Source organism: Mya arenaria, chromosome 17, assembly GCF_026914265.1.
Source record: "Mya arenaria isolate MELC-2E11 chromosome 17, ASM2691426v1".
NCBI classification, from domain to species: Eukaryota; Metazoa; Mollusca; class Bivalvia; order Myida; family Myidae; genus Mya; species Mya arenaria.
Genome location: NC_069138.1, coordinates 14,726,335 through 14,749,447, shown reverse-complemented (window position 1 = coordinate 14,749,447; position 23,113 = coordinate 14,726,335). Strand labels below are relative to the sequence as shown.

General features: G+C 35.7%; 2 protein-coding genes across 2 annotated transcripts in view; both read right to left on the bottom strand.

Annotated features, from left to right (window-relative positions):
* Positions 1–12,697, bottom strand: part of LOC128224282 (plancitoxin-1-like) — a 41,427-nt gene extending 28,730 nt beyond the window's left edge. Inside the window, exons 1-2 of the mRNA XM_052934094.1 lie at positions 12,541–12,697; positions 1,405–1,570 (exon numbers count right to left, since the gene is read on the bottom strand). Of these exons, the coding sequence (XP_052790054.1) occupies positions 1,405–1,570; positions 12,541–12,653 (279 nt within the window). The 5' untranslated portion in view covers positions 12,654–12,697. The remainder of the gene's footprint in view (positions 1–1,404; positions 1,571–12,540) is intronic.
* A 2,023-nt stretch (positions 12,698–14,720) lies between these two features.
* Positions 14,721–17,570, bottom strand: LOC128222758 (caspase-2-like). Its single transcript, XM_052931869.1, has 3 exons — positions 16,922–17,570; positions 15,814–15,888; positions 14,721–15,567 (listed from the first exon to the last, which is right to left on the bottom strand). Exons 1-3 carry the CDS (start codon positions 17,478–17,480, stop codon positions 15,017–15,019), a joined length of 1,185 nt encoding a protein of 394 aa, XP_052787829.1. The 5' UTR covers positions 17,481–17,570; the 3' UTR covers positions 14,721–15,016.
* Positions 17,571–23,113: the final 5,543 nt, after the last annotated feature.

Here is a 23,113-nt window from a genome sequence, read left to right as displayed (position 1 = left end):
ATGTCAAGTTTGGGGGCCATGGGTGCAGGCATTGTTGAGTTATCACTCGGACAACCTTTTATCATTCAAGGTCACTGTGACCTTGACCTTTGGCCCAATGACCTCTAAAATCAATAGGGACCATCTTCTGGCCAGGCACAACCTCCAAGTCAAGTTTGAGGGCTATGGGTGCAGGCATTGTCGAGTTATCACTCGGATAACCTTTTACCATTCCAGGTCACTGTGACCTTGACCTTTAGCCCAATGACCCCTAAAATCAATAGGGACCATCTTCTGGCCAGGCCCAACCTTCAAGTTAAGTTTGAGGGCCATGGGTGCAGGCATTGTCGAGTTATCATTCGGACAACCTTTTACCATTCAAGGTGACTGTGACCTTGACCTTCGGCCAGATGACCCCCAAAAACAAAAGGGATCATGTACTGGTCAGGCCCAATTCCAAGTCAAGTTTGAGGGCCATGGGTGAAGGCATTGTCAAGTTATCACACGGAAAACCTTTAACCATTCAAGGTGACTGTGACCTTGACCTTTGGCCCATTGACCCCCAAAAACAATAGGGGTCTTCTACTGGTCAGGCCCAACCTCCAATTCAATTATGAGGGCCATGGATGCAGACATTGGCGAATTATCACTCGGACAACCTTTTACCATTCAAGGTCACTGTGACCTTGACCTTTGGCCCGATGACCCCCAAAAACAATAGGGGTCATCTACTGGTCAGGCCCAACCTCCAATTCAATTATGAGGGCCATGGGTGCAGGCATTGTTGAGTTATCACTCGGACAACATTTTACCATTCAAGGTCACTGTGAACTTCACCTTTGACCCGATGAGCCCCATAAACAATAGGGGTCAGCTACTGGTCAGGCCCAACCTCCAAGTCAAGTTTGAGGGCCATGGGTGCAGGCATTGTCAAGTTATCACTCAGAAGACCTTTTACCATTCAAGGTCACTGTGACCTTGACCTTTGGCCTGATGACCCCCCAAAACAATAGGGGTCATCTACTGGTCAAGCCCAACGTCCATGTCAAGTTTGAGGGCCATGGGTGTAGGCATTGTTGAGTTATCACTCGAACAAGCTTTAAAATTATTTTACCATTAAAGGTCACTGTGACCTTGACCTTTGACCCGATTACCCCCAAAATCAATAGGGGTCATCTACTGGTCAGGCCCAACCTTCATGTGAAGTTTGATGACCATATGTCCAGGAATTGTTGAGTTATCACTCGGACAAGCTTTGGTCTACCGACGGACCGACCGACCGACATACCGACATGCCTGTGCAAAGCAATATACCCCTCTTCTTCGAAGGGGGGCATAATAATAAGAAGAATACTGACAAAAACAGCACGTCTTCAATCTGAAGGAATCTTTCAGAAAATGGGAGATATTTTTACCAATATTTACCATTTTAGCGTTATATATCTGTGAGAGTGTGTAGTATATGGCTTGATTGCTAGGTTTGTCGAGGGTTCCTTTCACCAGCCTCCAGCTGGGCTTATCACTGTCCATGTACATCAGGGAATATGCTTGAACATTGTGGGCTGTATTTGGCAGCTTGTATCCTATATACCTAAAGCGATAAAAAAAAAAATCACCAATTGCAATTTGCAATTTCAGGTATCTGAAGTAAATTGTACCTTTATAGTAATAAAAATGGTAATAAAATAAAATTTATTGACTTTCAAAAACATTTCCATGTTAACAAAGCAATTTGAGATACACAGGTGAAACATTATCAAACATTATGCCCCCCCTGAGCGCCATGTTGTCAGGATTATTTGGACAAATGAATGAAATATGCATGGACTAAAATGATAGCTTATTTGTCATTGACATAAGATGCCTTTGAGGCAGTTTTAAGATTATGACAATTCAAAGTGTGAGGACAATAGGTAGTTTTTAATCATGTTCAGATAATGACTGATATTTGCAGATAAAAATGTATCCCCTTAGCAGAAGAAAACAAGTAAATACGACAAAATTTTAATGATGAATATGAGTTATGACCATGACTTTTTACTATATAACCTCAAAAACCATAGGAGTCATCAACTGGTCACCCAAAACCTAAATGTCAAGTTTCAGGGTCATGGGTGCAGGCATTGTCAAGTTAACACACAAACAAGCTTTTTGAGTTCAAGGTCACTGTGACCTTGATCTTTGACCCAATGACCCCTAAAATAAAAGGGGTCATCTACAGGTCAGGCCCAACCCTCAAGTCAAGTTTGAGGGCCAGGGGTGCAGGCATTGTCGAGTTATCACTCTAAGAACATTTTCGCATTCCAAGGTCACTGTGACCTTGACCTTTGACCTGATGACTCCTAAAATCAATAGGAGTCATCTACTGGTCAGGCCCAGCCTCCATGTCAAGTTTGGGGGCCATGGGTGCAGGCATTGTCGAGTTATCACTTGGACAACATTCTACTGGTCAGGCCCAGCCTCCACGTCAAGTTTGATGACCATAGGTCTAGGCAGTGTTGAGTTATCACCCGGACAAGCTTTAAAATCCTTTTACCATTAAAGGTCACTGTGACCTTGACCTTTGACCCGATGACCCCTATAATCAATAGGGGTCATCTACTGGTCATGCCAAACATTCATGTCAAGTTTTGTGACCATACCTTTAGGAATTGTCATGTTATCACTGGGACAAGCTTTGGTCCTTCAACGGACCGACCGACCGACTGACCGACCAACAGACCGACATGTGCAAAGCATTATAAAATCAAAACATATTGACAGTTTACACATGACCACCCCATGTATTCCAGTATACAGTGTCACACAGCCAGCCACAGATTCTTTTAGACTAAAGCCATTCTCATTAATCAGAGGTTTGATAATGATAAATCTATCCTCCGATTCAATCGCAGCAAAATTGAGTGCAAAACTATAAATAGATCATTTATATATCATCGTCGACTAATCAAAACGTTCGTTACATTAGGCATACATATAACTATCGAGCACTGACCATTGATCGATATGCTGTTTTTCCACTGATTTATTTTTCATTAATTTTTAAAGTTAAGCTCTCTGTTTTGATGCCAAAATGTTTCAGCAATTTAATGTAGCTTAAAGGTCAATATGATTTATATTTTATCAAGGCCTGTGAGCTGACAATATTGTGTGAGTGTTCTTCGGGAGTAAAGCTGTGGAGGGTGGCGATGTTGACACAATTAAATTATCACGCCCTCTTAAGATTATCAAATATATGTTTTAAGGTATTAGCCATGTAATACAACTCGGGAAACATCGGGTAACATCGACATATATCGCCACTCGCCGTAACAGATCGCGACGAACATCGGGCGTATTCGGCCTGTACCGGATGTTGCTATTTTTAGAAACAGAAGGTATTTCCCGGCTATTCATAGGTCAATAATGGAATTTCTACATTGTAGGATTGGGAAACATTGTGATGTTTTTCTCATGAATATACGTTTAAAATAAATAAACACTAAAAGTACACCCTGACAGTTGATTACGATACATCTAACAATTTGAGTCATGACAGTAAAACATGGATTATAAGTGAAATATACACGTAAGAGAAGATTTTCTCTCGAAAAAACGAACTGTCAACAATCGGCATGGAACTGGGATATTCGTATCAAAGGGCTCAGAATGTAAGTATCCTTGAGCAGTTTTGTACGTTGATGTGTTCAAAAACGTTTGTTTTTTAATTTATCTTTGGAATTCTTAAATCATTTTTATTAGCTAAATGTTTAGACAGCATGTTCATATTTTACATGTACTTATGTATGTACATGTTACATATTTTTATATGGCAGATTTCACAAAAAAGGCAATTATTTGGCCCATTTGCTTTCATTTATTGTTATTGCATGTCAACGTCATATATACAGCAATTGCCTTTCCCAACCCAATAAGAACACCTAATAGAAGTGATTTGTATTAAAATAATGAAAATATTGTGTTAAATAAGGTAAAAAAAATGTAAAAATATGCCGATATTTAGGACAAAAAAGACAGAAAATCTTCCCGGTACCAATATACCACTTTTTTGAGGATGCTTTTCAGTAACATCTGGTAAGTATTTTATTCTTGTCTGTTGAATAATGTTTGCAAGAAATGTTAATTAAAACAATAATATATCTAAAATAATTGCATTTCGTTCGTAATATACTTAAATTTTCGGTAATTGCGCATGGTGATAACGTTACGGTAATCTGTCCTCGAATTGTTGTGTAACATTAGCAGACATGATCCACTGCTAACTGTTTTAAGCCTAAACACACCTTTATTAAATCACTGAAAACAAAGACTACGTGTCCGATAAAAACAGTATTGCATGTAACAAGAAATTGGTCATTCCCGATCATAAAGTTTTTTAGGTCAAAAATGTGTTAATGTTACTCAAAATCGATTCTGTCCCATTTTAGCATGACGATAGCACCTTTTCTATTCGTGAATAATTTACACCGACTGAGGGTTAACATCCGGGTAGCGATTACTTTTATATTGGACTGGTTCACAGTTGACATTGAAATGATAAAAATAGTGGTGAATACCGTTGATAAAAACTTAATCCAAGTTTGGCTCATTCTGTCCTTCGATGTAACATTAACATTATGTCACGCTAGCATTAAGACAAGCGCTTAATAAAGCAAGAAAATCGTTGAAATTTGATGACTTTCCCAGAGTCAATTATTCGAACATAATAATGTCGTCTGTAAACTATCGTTTGTAAGTATTCATTCATTAGGTACGTAGTTTATATTGAATTCATACCGCTTTTGTGTTTGATATCGTTATTTATTGGACAGAATTAAGAATTTTTGTGATTATCAATTGACCGTGTTTATCAATCGTTTATATAGTTTGTTTTATACTGTATCAAGCTCAAACAGTCTGTGGTAGGTCTGTATTTTAATTTGTTGTGAAACATTCTGTCCAACTGCTAATGTGACATACTGCTAATGTTACTCATTCTGTTTTGTGGTAACACTAGCACATACTGCAATTAGCAATTTATAATATATATGTTTAATATCAAAGGTAATGATAATTGCACCATACTAGAGACATTTATATTACCACAACAAAACATTTATGTTTATAGCTTATCTGATCTGATATAAAAAGAAAACCTATGTTTGCAGAAAGCATTTTCTGTCTTGTTGTCCAATTAGGGTTTGTTTCAATAAATTTATTTGAGAAAAACGAAACAATCTTTATTTTTTGTCCGTACAATCTGTTTTATAGATAAATGAACCATTTAGTGCAAGACAAAATACTTCTTTGGATCAAAATATTAAAAAAAACAAGTTTTTACCGGCAATATTGTAACACTAGCACAAATGGTATGGTGATACAAAATTCTTTTTTTTATAAAAATGCATGAATAAATCATTGCAAATGTTCTAAAATATGATAGATAAGAAATTGCTGTAAAAGATTATGTTGAAATCACAAATCTGCAATAAATTTTAAAAATCAATATTCGCCGGGAACTTTTTGGTCACCAAAACGTGAAATCTGCCATATGTACTTTTGTACATAACTTATGTTTAAGATATGATATGAGTATGTAATCTTTAAATTGATTGTTTTATTTTAGAAAAAATATTAGACTTAAAATTTTGTTTAAAAATGATGTGTTTTGGTACGTGACCTATTTCTAACATACCACAATACATGTACATACCCGTTATTTGTTTACAAAATGCATATTTTCAAAATTAACCTGTGAAAAAAAGTTGTATGTGGTTTGGGGCTTGAAGCCGCATCTGCTAGGACACTATTGACATTCATTGGTTTGGTGTAGGTCTCGTTAAAACCCCATACTGTTGTGAATCATTATCAACCATATGCACAACAACTACACATTTGTGCCTACCAACCCTTACTCTTGGCTAAAACAGATATTAGTGCAGAATGTATAATACTTGTGCATTTGTATTTTACAGTGGTAGTTTCTGCTGGTTGATAATCAGAAGTCTAATTTCTTCCAGGCAGGAAAATGACTGAATATTACTTAGTCAACAACACTGGGTTATGAAGAATTCCAGCCTGCATTAAATACTATGTTGGATCCTTGAGAGCGGATTTGACAGCCATGTCCATCCACAAGGCAGTCGCATCTGATCAAGATGATGTGAGTATTTCATATTAAACATATTTGACTTGGTTTTTGTTTTTATAAACCTACTGTATTCAATAATCAAGTGGTGGTGGTGGTGGTGATGGTGGTCAAGTGGTGGTGGTGGTGGTGGTGGTGGTGGTGGTGGTGGTGATGATGATGATGATGATGATGATGATGATGATGATGACGATGAATTTTACTGATAAATTTTCTTTATATATATACATGTATGTATCAGCTTGTTGTTGTTTTTTCAAAATAATGTCGAGAAATATTAAACTGTTTGTATTTTATTTTGTATATGTATGGCAGTATAATTATCTATACTAATTAGTTAAAAAGGCTTTAAAGTACAACTTTTTTCCTTTACAGCACTAAACATTCTTGATGGGTAAAGTACCTGAAGGTGCATGAAAACCAAATCAGCATTGACTCAGCATTGAGTAGTTATCATCTGTGTGCACACACTACAAGTACAAAGCATGGGAACAGACCAAACTTCAAATGTTGAAGAGTGAAGAATTATTGTGAAAAAAAAATAATTGTTAGAATACCAATGACAAAATAAAACAGATATACATCAAATTACCCACAGAGATTGTTTACATGTTATAATATTAAAAAAAAACACATTAGTTGAGAACTTTCACTCTGATATTTTTTGAGGGGCGAGCCCACTTATTGTTCTTGTTTCTTCACATATTTTAGTTTAAAAGTACACTCATTTGTTTCAAATTCTGTATTCTGAGTTAGTATCATAAGTAAAATTCATTTATTTGAAAGAGTACATTTTATGAATAAGTCCAATTAAGCTTTATAAATTTTTACAAGAAAAAGGTTGATTTTTAAGCATTTTATTAGCTATAAAAATGTACGGTCACATGACATTATGCATATTTTCTTCAAAACTGGACGGTAAACTATCATAAATTGTCTTTTAAATTGTTCAATAGACATCATAGATAATATCTAAAATGATTTCAGCAGCTTGCCTTATAGTTAACTATTTTTTATGAATTTTATAAAACTGCTATATATTTTCAAACATCGAAAAACTGCTCTTTTCCGAGGAATCATAAGATCAATCAAAATGATTTTTTTCCATGTGTGTCAATAATGTGTTCGTTTGAACTTTAGTTTTCTGTTAACTGAAGTTTATTTTACCAGAAACTGTTGTGTTTATTTCATAATCTCTGATAATGCGAAAAAAATTCAAATATAGACAAAATATTTACTTGTCGCTCTTTGTAGCCCTTGGAGTTTGGGGGTGGGTGTAATGAAACATAAATAACTTTTTTAATTCATGGTAAAAAATCTTCAAAATTTGGATAAAAGTCCCATAGTGTACCGTGATTATAACTATGTTGTCGGTTAAAGCTTTTAAAAAAGTGTGTATTACGCGGCTAATACCTTAATATTTAAATAGTTCTATTTCTTGAAGTACAGATTTGAAAAAGTAAATTTCGGAATAAACGCCAAATTATAAGCAATTAAGATACAAGATTCAAAAATCTTTAGACTTCATTTAAAGTTGGGTATATGCTAACAAGACACATTACCTCTGTGAGCTATTTTCCGACATGCATATTATCTTATGAAAATCTCTAAAATTGGCTGAAAAAATAAATGTGGTTATCATAATTTATAAAGTATATTCCTCTCGATGTTCTCTTGTATGTTATAAACAATGGAATAATATTATATAATTTGCCATGCAGAGATGACACATCTGAAGGGGTCATAAATCAATATTGCGCATCCAAATACACCAGTCCAGTTAAATGTTAAAAAAAATTACATATCTTATTCTTGAGCAGAAAAGTGCATTTGAAAATACGTTTTATGAACTTTTAGTTTACCTGGATCTAAATTAATCAGAAAATTGGAAAAACATGTATGTTTAATATTGATAGACAGATTATACCATATATAACTGTCACTTCTTATATCAATGACTTGAAGGTTTTCAAATAAACGTTATGTTCACATGAACATTAAAATAGAATCAAACAAAATACGCCTGATTTTCCTATTAGTAAATGATATGTTATTAATTAATAAGCTACGCCGGTTTAAATATGTTTCTCCATATGGATTCTGTATGAGCCGTATTGTTGGACACGAACTGAGGGGTACCGAATCATTTCCTCATCGCCACCATATTGGTATTTTAACAGATAAAAGATAAATTTATAAAAGTCCAAAATATGCGGTATGCATGTTATTTAAACGTCATACGAGGAGTATGAAAAGCTGGACTCTTGTCTAAAGATGGTTGTTTACAGGATTCCAGATTTAAATTGTGTTTGTAAGGTTCTACTTCTACTTTTCTTTTATTGTGTTGTTTCAAATATTTTTCAGACTCACTTGCACATAATACGACCGATATTCCTTTAACGGCGCACAAATTCAGTATATGTCGATGTCCATTTTTGATCCAGTTCTAATGCATTATTACGGTATATCTTACTCATTTGACTTTAGTCCCAGTATCTTAAAGTAATGTAAACATTCTTTACATATATTCAATGAATTTTTCTTAACTTTTGACATTTTAAACCTCAAGTTTGATAAATAAAAATATGCATTTTTCGCAATAACAAACATGCCAGATAACCGAAAGTAGTCTAAATTTAGCGCACAATACGTAACTACAAAATAAACATTACAAGTGACCTCCACATTGATAAAAATACTAGATTGCGTTTCATACTGATAATTTCCGTTGGTTTATTGATTAAGAAATAATGGTTTTAATATTTTTTAAACACAATATTTATACATTAAAACATCGTAACTTTCATAAAATATTTCAATAGAAAGCTTAATTATATTTATCTAAAGTAAGGAAATAGATTTCGCCAATATCTTCTTAGATTAAATCAGCAATTTTTAAACCACAGAGTTACCTTCATACTTTTATAACATCATAATTAACAATGCAATTAAAATATTATCTGGAATGCGGAAAAACAATTGAAATGTATCATAAAAGAAATAATGACAGGAAAAATATTCACACTTCATTACTCCAATCCCATTTAGTTCTCAACAATTTAACACAGAAAAAGTATGACATAACATTGGTAAACAAACAAACATGTGGTGTTATATCTTAAATGTGTGTATATCAACAGGCAATTAACAAATAATAGTTGAAAGGTAAATTAATAATAGTTGAAAGGTAAATTAATAACGGAAAAAGATATAGATGTATTGTTTTATTGAATATGTCTTCTTTCTTTTATACAAGAAAATTTTTAAAGAATGTGAATATGATTGAATTGTATAAACGAAATAACTGCAAATGTAATTATTTATTTTCAAACAATAGTAGCAAGGTAGTAGCAAAGCATACATCTCTGGGTTCTGCTTTGAGGCCAATCAAACAACACAATCACTGACAATACCGGCAATATTAAACCCTCCAAGTAAAACGAGCAACTCGGCGAAACTTAGCAAGGAAAGCAGGTTACATACTCGGCGGCTGTCCGCGGTCATTTAAAAAACTCAGAGTGACCGAGGAAAGTGGTAGTTTCGCGAAGAGTGTACTGAATGGCGTAGATCACGTCATCACATTGTCTCTATACTGATAGATCTGTATGTTAACAGTGTTGGAAGATTCAATGCTTCAACATGTTCCTCATATCTTTAAGTTCAGGTTCAATATAGTCCACCTTAATGGTTGGTGGAATTACCAAAACCCGAAAACCTGGGAAAACCCGAAAACCCTGTAAATATTCATAAGTATACTGTATACAATATAGTATTCATGGTGGTTTGTACGCCTGGATTTAATACTTCATTGCATTCGTGGGTTGTTGGTTTTTGGAGAGGGGTGGGGAAGTGGGAGGAGAGGTGGGGGAATGGGTGGGGGTGTCTAAATCTGGGAATCCCTTTCATTTTCATAAGTACATACAGTAGATTATGCAAGATTGTTTTACGCCGGGGCTTAAAACTACATTGTGATTTAGTTGGTTATATGCCGTAGTTGTTGGTGGCTGGAGATGGTTGGGGGAGTCGGAGGAGTTGGGGGGACTAAAACCCAGGAACCCCTTTCATTTTCACAAGTACATACAATCGAGTATGCGAGATGGTTTGTGCGCCAGGTTTAAAACTGAATTATGTTTTAGTTGGTTGTATGCCGTAGTTGTTGGATGTTGGAGAGTGGTGGGGAGGGGAATGGGGGTGACTAAATCCTGGAAGCCAATTAAATTTTCATAAGTACATACAATAAAATATGTGAGGTGGTTTATACGCCACGTTTTATTTTAGGAGGGGGCATGGGATTGGCTATAAAGAAATCTCAAATACTACTTTCAGATACTTCATTTCAAAGTTTAGAGGTGTGGTAGACTAGGGGTCATACTGTACTCTTAGTAGGGTGAGAATGTTGTCAGTTTGTGAGTATGGTAGGGGGTGGGTGGGGTGTAGGGTCGGAAGGGTAGGGTTGCACAGCTAATTTAAATGGTTTAAATGATACAGCGAGATATTGCATTTTTCATTTTTAGCTAGCCAAAGGCCAGAAGAGCTTATGCGATGGTAATGTGTACGTAGTATGTTCGTCCGTGCGTCTGTCAACAATTGCTTGTGAACATGATACAGTCTTCAGTTTTGATTGTATCTCGATGAAACTTGTACAGTATCTAGGTATTCATTAGAGCTCGGTTTCTTACGAAAAGCAGCCAGATCTGCCCATGCATGCCTATATATTGGGCCTTGATAGTATAAAAAAATTATATTGTGTAAACAATTGCTTGTGAACACAATACAGTCTTCAGTTTTGATTGTATCTCATGAAACTTGAACAGTATTTAGATATTCATTAGAGCTCGGTTCCTTTTGAAAACCAGCCAGATCTGCCTATGCATGCCTAGATTATGGGCCTTGAAAGTATAAAAAAACTCAGTGCATCTGTAAACAATTGCTTGTGAACATGATACAGTCTTCAGTTTTGATTGTATCTCGATGAAACTTGTACAGTATTTAGATATCCATTAAAGCTCGGTTCCTTATGAAAACCAGCCAGATCCAACCATGCATGCCTTGATTACGGTACTGGTATGGGTCTTGAAAGGCTATTTTTAGCTAAGTCTATTTTTAGCCAAGTCTACATGAGCGAAGTCTATTTTGAGCCAAGTTTACATGTAAAGTCTCAATTGCTTGTGAATGTTTTTTCAAATTATACCCCTGGAGTCATTACTGGCCACGCACCCGGGTTCACAGGTTTGGTACCTGTATACTTAAATTGGGAAATGTTAAAAACCTTTTAGTCTGAAACAGCTATGCAGATCCTTGCTATTTTGAACAGGCTTAATTTAGTAGTCCACTACCATGGTTGTTCAAATTATGCTTCTTGGGTCAAAACTGGCACTGCCCCGGGGGACACAAGTTTCTTAGGGACTTATTTAGAAATATTTTCAAAATCTTCTTGTTTCAAACCACAAGCCCAATACCTTTGATATTTGTTGTGGACTCAGCATCATATAATAACCGTCTAGCAAAACATTTGAAATTATGCCCCTTGGGCAAAAGCTGGCCCCACCCCTTTTGACTTACTTTTTAATTTTTAAAGCTACAGCAATGAAATTTTGACCATATGTACAGTTTTGCAAATGAGCATCAATGTTGTCCTCGGATGTCCTTGACTTTGACCTTTTGACCAACTTTTTTATTTTTAAAGCTACAGAAGTGAAATTTTGACCATGAGTACAGTTTTGAAAGCAAATATTTTTTACCCTAAGATAACCTTTACTTGGCACATATTAAAATAGTTCATGCAACTAATCTGCTAACAACACTTTCTGTCCTAAGATGTTGAACGTGCAGCATTTTCAGCTATTATAGAGTTGTTATTTTCACATTAATATATTATGGGTCACAAATACCGTTATACATGTACAAAACCAGTCAGATTTGTCCCAGATTTACCGATATCGGGATACTTGATAAACAATCGACCATTGTAAGTGTTTTATGATAACTTAACATGTTTTTTGGGCATACTGACATAACTTAATATGTGTTTAATAGTAGGCAATAATATTTTCGTAGAAATTTGAATTTATAACAGATAATTTCAAAATTGTGGCCGCGAGGATTCTCTGCGCAAGGACCGCTTGCTACTTTTTGCTGGGATGGTGGACGTCACGAGTCTGCCACAAAAAAATCGTTAAAAGACTCGTTGACGGCCATTTAGTTGGACTAATTGCACCGACTGCACGTTAATGGTCGTCAATGAGTCTATTGTCGATTTGTTTACTATGGCAGACTCGAAACAAGAAATGTCAAAATAATAATAAAAAAAGATATCATTGATCGCTCATTATTGTGGCTAAAAACGACATGATCTTCAAATGTTTGTAGCTAACAGTTCTCTCGAATGAATATAACAATCCGAAGTAAAAGTCAAAATAAGAGATAAGACTCACCAGTCAACAGGTTTGTTTTCGTTAGAAAGACAATCCAATGCCTCAGAACCAACTGACAATGTATAAATGAAGTAAAATGTGCTGAAGACTGTTTTCTTCCAGCTTCCCGCCATCTTGTCAAATGCGGAAGAAAAATCACATGACTCGTCATCATTCGGAGCTCCTCGGCCATTTTATCGAAAACAACCTTAGACTGGTACCCTTCGTTACTTTTTGATAAAAATCTAACGACAGGTATGCGCCAATCCGGATCAGCAGGTGCTCGTCAGTTGTCAATGTCAACAAAATGGCGGCACTTGCACCAAAGTAATTAATGAGACGACAGGATTTTCGAGAAATATCTCTTGTTGACTGATTTATTTAACAAGATAACCGCCTTGATTCATTTATCTCAGTCAAGGTCCTTGAAATGAATTCATTAGCCCAACTGAGTGGTCGTCGTGGCTCGCAACTGATATATCATAAAGATTTCTTTATTGAAGTCTAAAAACTCTCATTAAGTGATTAACGTAAACATGAAAACAAATTTTAATAAAACAAAAATAATATAGCTTGATCCTGTTGTAAGAGATTTATGAATTTTCGAGAAATTGGGGCCGGAATTTGGCTGAACTCACACCTGAAGGACCGCATATCAAGTTGGAGATGCTTTGGAATCAGCTTTGGAATCATTTAAAAGTGTCACAATAATATCTGTGCAGATGTAGTCAATTCTATCAACCCATATCTATTAGCTGGATTATATTCCAACTATATTTATGGCATTACACCTGCACTGATAATCAAACAAAATGAGTTGATTGATGTCTGTAAGGTAAGATTATAACCAATAAGCAATTATTTAATAAGTACATTTATCTCATATATATATATTTTAATGATACAGTACTGGTATTCATTAAAATAAAGCAAAATATTTTCATTCGTCTAGCGCCCAAAAGTCACATGGTCTCAGTTTCAGATTTTGGTTCAAGCATTAAGCTAAGGTAAAGAATATTTAAAACATGTATACAGGTATATAGGGTCACGGACATTACAGACCATAGGGACATTATGGACCATGATATATAATTTTTCTAACAGTTTGTTTTAACTTTACCAGTATAACATACCATATTTGCAGACAATGATATATAATTTAACTCATAGTTTGTTTTTACTTTATAATGTACCATATTTCGGGACATTATGAACCATGAACTATACATCACCACGGACCTATAAACCATATACATGACATCACTCACTGTTTTAGAACAAAATTGATCATAATTTGGTATTTAAAGGGGCCTTAACTGTATCGTACACACAGTATGCCACAAAATAATATATACAATTTTATAAACAGGTTGAAATTCAAAAAATCTTCATGTAAATTCACTTACAGCTGGCTTTATACTATTTCTAGGCATAATTGTAAATGTATCTTAATGTTAATTGCTTGGCATGAAATTTTCTAACAAGTCCTGCTATATAAATTACAGAATTTAAGCAAGCCTGGAAGACATCTTACCACTGCAGGGCTTACGGGCTTGTGTTAATTTCAACTGCTGGCACATTAGCCATTTTTAGCACTGATAAAATTTAAGACATTCTTAAATTGGAATGAAACTTTAAACAAACCTCAATGTTTGTAATATTCACTGATATATATATATATTAGTGTTGGGAATCGGTTCTAATTTTACTATCGATAATCGGTTCCACTCATGTAACCGATTATCGATAGTACAATCGTTTTTTTTAAATACTAGATAGAACCTTAAGTGAAGTTTTATTCAGACACAGTATTAAACTCTTAATCATCATATGCATATACATTATGTCTATGATTGAAGTTATGAAGTTACTAAGTGTTGTTGTAAAAAAACCAGTTATTTTCTTGCTCATTGTGGCTTTCATCATCAATTTTGTTAAAGATAACATCTGAACACTTATTAATATTTTTTTTCAATTTTTTGTTCGATGATCGATTATAACCAAAAACAATCGATTGTCGCCGATTTCAGGCCCAACCAATCGATTTTCGATTATAATCGATCATCGGAACATCACTAATATATAAATATATATGATCAATATTATAATAGATAATGTGTTTATGAAATTTCAAAAGATAAAATAAATTACCAGTATATCAATATAATATTGATTCGCATGTAATTCAAACTCAAGACCAGTCAGTCGAAAAAATATATTTATTGTAAAAATAGAATTACAATGGGCTGTATAATATTGACAAGAATGTTCCAATTTTCGCAAAGAAAGGTTTGATACTTTTCTGGTTTGTAAAAAAATGACAAGAATTTAAAAGCCCCTGAATGCTTTTCTAGTTGGCCACCGCTGGGATTTGAACCCAGAACTCTTTCTACATGGTAAGAAGTGTTTTTCTTAAAAATTGATCCACAACTAATAAACAGCATAAGTAACAAGCCTTTGTCAAAAACATGTCATGCATAAAGAGTATATGTTCAGACTAAATTAATAAAATAGATGGTTCATCATTCACTCGTTTCTTCTTTTGCTTCTTTTTACCAGGTTTGAAATCAACGTCATTGGTATCAGTCTCTATGACTTCAGGTGTAACCACCTGTCTAAAAACCAGCGGCTTCCTCAGTCTGTGTACCAGACATACAGCTGTCTTCAGACCACTCTCCTCTTCATTGACGATCTTGTTCCCGAGTGCGTCTAACAAATATTCTCCGGTTTCATTCTTCATATACGCTACCGTTGCCCTGTCTCCAACCAGTTGAGCTACTCTTGTTGCGGCGTCAAGGAAGTCCATCTCTATACCCTTCGATATCATATCAGTAACAGTTGTTGAAAGATCTGCCAGCATCCACGAACCCTCCTCCGTGTTTCTTTTACTGCGTTTTCCCGCCACAGCAGGAAAAAGAACGAGAAAGTCCCTAGGAACAAAGTCGTAGATGCACTGGAAACCAAATTCTTCTACTTCCCTCACAAAATCTCGCTCAGCCTGTCTTTGATTGTGCCCATCGCTGATCTCCTCTCTCAACATACCTATATCTAAGAGCAACATTATTTAAGGTTACTTCTGAACAATATCACCAATATTCATTCCAAGTATGAAACTCTACAAGTCAGAAAAGAGACTTAGAAAACATGTTTACATTGTTATGCGTTGCTTTTTCAGAGTTGTATACATACTACTCGGCTTATTCAATGATCATGTTATTTTTTATTTCAATAATACTGCTTGCATTTAAATAAAAGATAATGAATAAAAAAAATAAAAGTAAATGAAATTTTGACCTGCATGTTCTTCTCCATGGTGTGGTACTGCTACAAAAGTTGTAACCCCCCTGTCATCTCTTGTATGTTCTTCGGCTGAAAGAAAATGTAAAATAATAGATAACAGTGGCTTGTAATATATTTACACTAATGTTGATATTTCGACACTTAATGAGCCAGTACTCGATCGTAGGGTGTTTAAGGGCATCTCCTTGTTGGTTTAATCAATTTATAAAAAATCTTTTAGTCACTACCCATCCTCGGTACCCCAGCGTTTTCATAACACATATGGATGGTCACTGACCAATCCCGGCAATCCAGCATATTCATAACGTATATGGATGGTCACTACCCATCCTCGGCACCCCAACGTATTGATGACATATATGGATGGTCACTACCCATCCTCGGCACCCCAGCGTATTGATGACATATATTGATGGTCACTACCCATCCTCGGCACCCCAGCGTATTGATGACATATATGGATGGTCACTACCCATCCTCGGCACCCCAGCGTATTGATGACATATATGGATGGTCACTACCCATCCTCGGCACCCCAGCGTATTGATGACATATATGGATGGTCACTACCCATCCTCGGCACCCCAGCGTATTGATGACATATATGGATAGTCACTACCCATCCTCGGCACCCCAGCGTATTGATGACATATATTGATAGTCACTACCCATCCTCGGCACCCCAGCGTATTGATGACATATATGGATAGTCACTACCCATCCTCGCCCCCCCCCCCCCCCCCAGCGTATTGATGACATATATGGATGGACACTGCCCATCCCTCAGCGTATTCATAACATATATGGATGGACACTGCCCGGTTTTATTATCCACTTCATTCGAACTGGGGTGCCATATGTGTATCCGTGTTCTACGCTTCAATAGCCAGTTATTCTTTTATAACCAACCCCATATTAATTTTCCATATCAAAAATAGTAAAATCAAAACGTAAAATGATTTGGAATAGAGCGGATAGATTTAGGTTGATCGGTATGCCTTCATGATTGCCTGAAGGAAAGTGAAAAATTAACTTAGCTTGTTATCTGAAACAAAATAGTCATTGTCATATTCATAAGTGAGTTTTCCCATTTATTTATTACCTTTGGAGTTTGTTCGGCAAGCTTGAAGTATAAGAATTCTTGGTATGTTTCTTAGTGTCGGACAGTTTTTGTCCGAAAGCGTATCAATAATTTCTGACAGATATATTTTGTTTCCATCTGAAAGGATGATCGACGGCTGATTACCAACTTCTTCACCGTGTGAACTTATCGCAAAAACAAATGCCTCTGAGCCTGTAAAATCGGTGCTCTTAATCAAACATTGTAAACAACACTCTGCTGGGTCCGATTTGTGAAGAGATTTATTCGTAGAATCACTGGTTTTCCGACGATCCCACTTTTCTAAAGTAATATTCTTATACCAATGTGAACGTGTATTGAGTTGTTTCAACTCAATACCACCGCGATCACAAAATGTTCGCCGTAAATACATGTAATCTTCTAGGGCGCCCTCACGCTTCTTAAACACACACTCCCCGGATGTCCCGACACCTTCGATGTTCACAAGGATGCACGCGTAGCCGCGTGGTCTCCAGCTAGGTGCAATGTCCTCATCGTCAACATCCATCTGAGTCTCATCCCTGACATCTCCACATGCCATTTTACTCTATAAAGCTATGAAATCCATTTCTAAACGAATAATCTAATATTTTTAAGTCACAATCAACGTATTAACACTCGAAAAAGAATGTACATACCTGTAATGCATGTTATACATTGTAACTTCCTGTACGCCTGTTTCTATTTATAAAGCGTAACTAATCGGCAATATCGGTCTCTCGTGGCTATTTCATGAGCTTACCGGAGATTACCGAGTAGAAACGATTGATAACCTCGGCTTTTATATAACATAATTATGTTGAAGATGGATAGATTGATAGATAATTCTTTATTTCCTCCTTTGAAGAAGAGATTGAACATGGCATTACATATATATTATATATATATATATATATAAACATAATTATAAGTGAGATAGAATATTAATATATATATATATATGGGTATGACTAAAATACGAAAATACGAAAGAAATATAAAAATAGGGTAAGTACTGGCGAAAATAACATTTTGATAAAAATTAAGTAAGTTTTGGGCTAAATAAAGTTATTTTCACGAAAATAAGGTTTTCAAATAAATATGAAAATAGGGTTAGTAGGGTTATTATGACATCTTCATTAATGTTTCGAAACAATTGTTTCTTAATGTTTGAGTAAATTTAAATTGACAAAAGAAAGTACTTTAACATGTAAAAGTTGATCACACCTTAATCCGGAATGGGCAACATCAAAGGTCATACAAAAAAAAATCTGATTAGTGTATGTGTGTTATGCTATTGGATTATATTTGTGTTCTTTTTATGTATGTGTGTGTGATTGTGTAATTAATAGAAACATATTAATTTTATATCATGTAACTTTTCAGTGTTAGTATAATTTCCTAATAATTTATTGTGACTTTGTGTGAAAAAAATGACTCGAGTGTACGAGTGTTCTGTGTGTTCGGATAGTTGTGGGGATGGCTGCACTTACTGCAAGGTAAGACATGTTTGTATTGATTTTTGATTATATGTTTTGTGTCTTTAAATGATAAAAAATTTATATCGTATTATCGTTTATCTTATTCAGTTTTGTGCAAAAGAATTATGAATAGACACAAAGTATATGTATAGTCGTTAATTGGTACACAGTGAATAAGTATATATGTGTTATATTCGTGTTGAGTTATGGCAATGAATTACTTAAACAATAAGTAGACAAGGATTGTTTTCATTATTTATCCATTCAATTAAACACGTACATCACAATGAAACATGGAGTACAAATAAAAAAATGACTCTGTCATTGAAAGTGACGATGATATCGAAGAGATGCAACAAGAACCGGGTCCGCTGAAGAAGTTTATGGAACTTAAAGAGACAATTGACATGTTGAAAACTCCTTTCACCGCCCTTTCAGAAGTACCCACCGGATTTAAAGATGGCCATTATTTCATTATTAACAATCAGTCCAATCTTAATAAACGCGGTAAAGGCAATCGATCTGACTTTTGGGATGACTGCGGAGCTTGGTATAAGGGGGTGTCACCTTGTTCATCATACATGCAAACTAGTAACTGTTTTCAAACATAAGGGCATTTATTGCACCATCAGACAAGTAAACCATAAACGTGATTACCTTCCGCTCGAGCCTCAACCCGAGGCATCTTCACTTCTACATGTACATCGGTTCTACCAATCACTACAAGTCTCTCCTGCTGGACCCAACCAATTTAGAAAGAGAATCACATGGTTTCAAATGACTGAAGGAAGTTAATTTCAAATACCACCCAGTGTAGCTGTTGTTGAATACATAGGAACATTTCCGGGGAGAACATTTCATCGATCTGTAAAAAAATTCGGAAAAGAATGTGAAATATATCAGAACAAAGCCATCAGTAGCTAAACACATGAAAACCATGGTACAACATCGACCAGTTAAAGTAGTGGAAAGAGAACTTAACATTGAATCCAATAGTGATTACGAAAAACAACGCAATGAAAAACAATTAACAATTAAGAAACATCAAATACAACGCAAACAAAAAAGACACAAATAAAAAAAAATGGGAAACGTAGCCGATCAAATGATCAGTGTAGAAGAAATGACAAAAACTATCGACTTTGTTCGGACTGTAAAACACCAAAACGGATTCAAACAACCATTCGTCACTCTCTACAATCACCAACAAATACAAGACATTAAGAGATTTTGCTGCTCGAATAATGGATGTGTCCTAGGAATGGATAAAACTTACAATCTAGACGAATTTCACGTGACAGCGACTGTATACAAAGACATTTCTGTTACAAAACGAACAACAGGAGAAGCACCCATTTGCTTCCAACGGCCTTATTGAGTCAACAGATGTTGATGTTTTTGACATAAGGCTCCAGCGACTTTCAGCATCCATAGCTGAAAGGGACAATGAAGTAGGCGAAAGAAAATTCCTTCCGTACTTCGTAAAGAAACCTGTTCCCACATTAAAAGAACATGTCAGCGGACCTGCAAACAATGGCAAAATAACAACATCATGGACAAACAACAATTGTGAATCAGCAAATCACATTCTTAAACAAGCAACAAAATGGAAGTTAATGGATATGCCCAAATTCATCAAGCTACTTCAACACATCGTAATTGCAAAACAGGAAGAACGATCAAGTGCTATCCGGGATATGGGGAATTATAGGCTCTCAGCAAACTTTAGACATCATCAAATAGAACTTGAACATTGGGAAAGGCTTTCTCAAGAACAGCGAAACAAAAAAACTTAAGATTTCACACGGACTTTCGAAGAACATCAAGCAACTATGTGACTTCTGAAGATGGAACAAGATCGACATACCGAACACCAACGGGTGGAAGGAAACCACATCAAAGAAAAAGGTCTCGGTCTGAAAGATCTATGTCAAGGACACCGGACGCAAAACGGAGGTTGTAGTCAACTACAGCTACATATTCATTCATTCTTAAAGTACAGTTAAGTTAGTCAGTCATTAAGTTAGTCATAGTACTTATTTATTTATTTATATATTTATTTATTTATTTATTTATTTATTCATTTTTCAAATTATATATTTATTCATTTTTTTAAATTATTTATATATCTATTTATTTATATAACTATTTATTGATCTATTTATTTATACAATTATTTATCATATTATTTATATATCATATTATTTATATATCTATTTATTTATATAATTATTTATTTATCTATGTATTTATTCAATTATTTATTCATTTATTTATTTATACAATTATTTATCAAATTATTTATACATCTATTTATTTATACAATAATTTATTTATTTATCAATTCATTCATTCATTCATTCATTCATTCATTCATTCATTCATTCATTCATTCATTCATTCATTCATTCATTCATTCATTCATTCATTCATTCATTCATTCATTCATTCATACATACACATATTCATTCATTTATTAGTCGGGAAGGGGAGCTTCGGCTTCACCGGGTGTCTTACACACCGACTAAACTTCCCATATTCATTCATTCATTAGTCGGGAAGGGGAGCTTCGGCTTCACCGGGTGTCTTACACACCGACTAAACTTCACATATTCATTCATTCATTAGTCGGGAAGGGGAGCTTCGGCTTCACCGGGTGTCTTACACACCGACTAAACTTCACATGTATTCGATAGGTCATTCATTTAATCATTCATTCATTCATTCATTCATCACACGGGCCATGGCAAGAGCGCCTCCACGTGGTGTGGCCTGGATGTAGATGGATTATTTTCTACGTCTTATGTTAAGAAAATCACTCCATCTACAACAAAACACTCTTAGATTATATTACATTATATATAAACATTTCTTAAATTCAAAAATGTTATTTTCACGCATTGTGTTTCCTTTTTATTAATAACTTAATCGCTGCCACCATCCAAGATAATACTAGGAACAATAATGAAGAATATAAACGTTTCTAACACTTTATTTACACAAACACACTAACACTTTTTAACACCAAAGCGTTTAATTTAGAATTTATAGTTATTTTAGAGCGTCTTAGAATTTCAGATATTTAAGTCTTAAAGTTCCTAAAGAAAGATAAAGCCAAGAGAGAGAGAGAGAGAGAGAGAGAGAAACCGAGAGCTCCGACAAAGATCCTGATACTTTGCCTGCTTCTTTATATATTACCAGTTGCATAACAGACCCAAAGTCAGCTGATCAAAAAAGTTGTGGTCCCTCAAGGTAAATTACGTACTAGTTGGGGTTACTTACATAATATACTACTCAAAATTTGATAAGGATCACTTGATTAGTTATTTGTAAAATCTTAACCAAATAAATATGCTTATTTAATTTCAAAGCATTAGTTTTATCCCTTCGTAGGCCTCTAGAATGTTCGATGATTTTGATTGTATTTCTACCAGCGCGTGCACGGGCAGCACGGAAAACTGCATACCCACGAAATAAGGCATTTTGGCATACATGTAACAACTTAAACATGTGGTCATTTCTTGTTTTTCGCTTCGTGTATTCGATTTTTACTCGGACCATCTACCACATTGTGTTCAAAATGCCAAACAGAAGACATTTAACTCCTGATGAAATGCATGTTGGCATTGGAATGCAAGAGGCAGGGTTGTCTCAGAGGACTGGCTGAACACCTGAATGTGTCACAAAGTGTAGTTTGCAGGATGTGGAATCGTTATCAAACGAATGGAAATGCTCAACATCGACATGGTGGTCGTCGTGCAATGGCTACATCTGACGTTCAGGATCGTTACATTGCGGTTTTAGCCAGACGTAACCACTTTCGTAATGCCACTTCGTTGCGTAATGACTTCCAGAATGCCACAAACGTAGGAGTTTCAACGCAAACCATTAGAAATCGTTTGCATAGTGCTGGCTTGATGGCACGATGACCGGCAATTCGCATCCCATTGACCCGATACCACATACAGGAGCGATTGGACTGGGCACGTCAACACGTTGGATGGACGTTAAAAGTATGGACAACAGTGCTTTTTACAGACGAGTCAAAGTTTTGTATTGACTTTACAGATCGACGTTCCAGAGTGTGGAGGGGACGTAATGAACGTTTTGCTCCAGTTTGTGTCGCCGAACATGACCGTTATGGCAAGGGCTCAGTCATGGTATTGGCCGGAATCAGCATGCACGGGAAAACAGTCTTACACGTAATTGAAAACGGTACATTGACGGCTGTTCGTTATTGTAACGAGATCCTGGACGTTTATGTTTGACCGTTTGCAGGTGCAATCGGTCCTGATTTCATTCTCATGGATGATAATGCGCGCCCACACAGAGCAAACATCACAAAAGAATATCTGGAAAATGCTACCATCGAGAGAATGGACTGGCCAGCTCGTTCCCCCGACATGAACCCGATCGAGCATGCCTGGGACATGCTTCAGAAAGCTGTTTCTACTCGTCCGGTCCAGCCAACAACGGTCCCTCAGCTCAGAGCAGCGCTTCAGGAGGAATGGGCCAGACTCCCTCAGCAACAGCTCCGGAGGCTTATCAGCAACATGCGGAGGCGATGTCAAGCTGTTATTGATGCTCGTGGACATCACACACGCTACTAACATTGGTTTAATAAAAGTTCAAAGATATTCTGTTGACTTTCACAATTTGTTGACAACCTGATATACGCCTTCTTTTGACCCCTATCATGTTTAGGAGTCCGTTA

Excerpts from the sequence above, each read along its gene's own strand:
- LOC128222758 (XM_052931869.1), bottom strand. The coding sequence starts at position 17,480 with ATGGCATGTGGAGATGTCAGGGATGAGACTCAGATGGATGTTGACGAT. Across the intron at positions 15,889-16,921 it reads TTGCCGAACAAACTCCAAAG|CCGAAGAACATACAAGAGAT; the intron begins GTAATAAATAAA and ends ATTTTCTTTCAG. Across the intron at positions 15,568-15,813 it reads CCATGGAGAAGAACATGCAG|ATATAGGTATGTTGAGAGAG; the intron begins GTCAAAATTTCA and ends TGTTGCTCTTAG.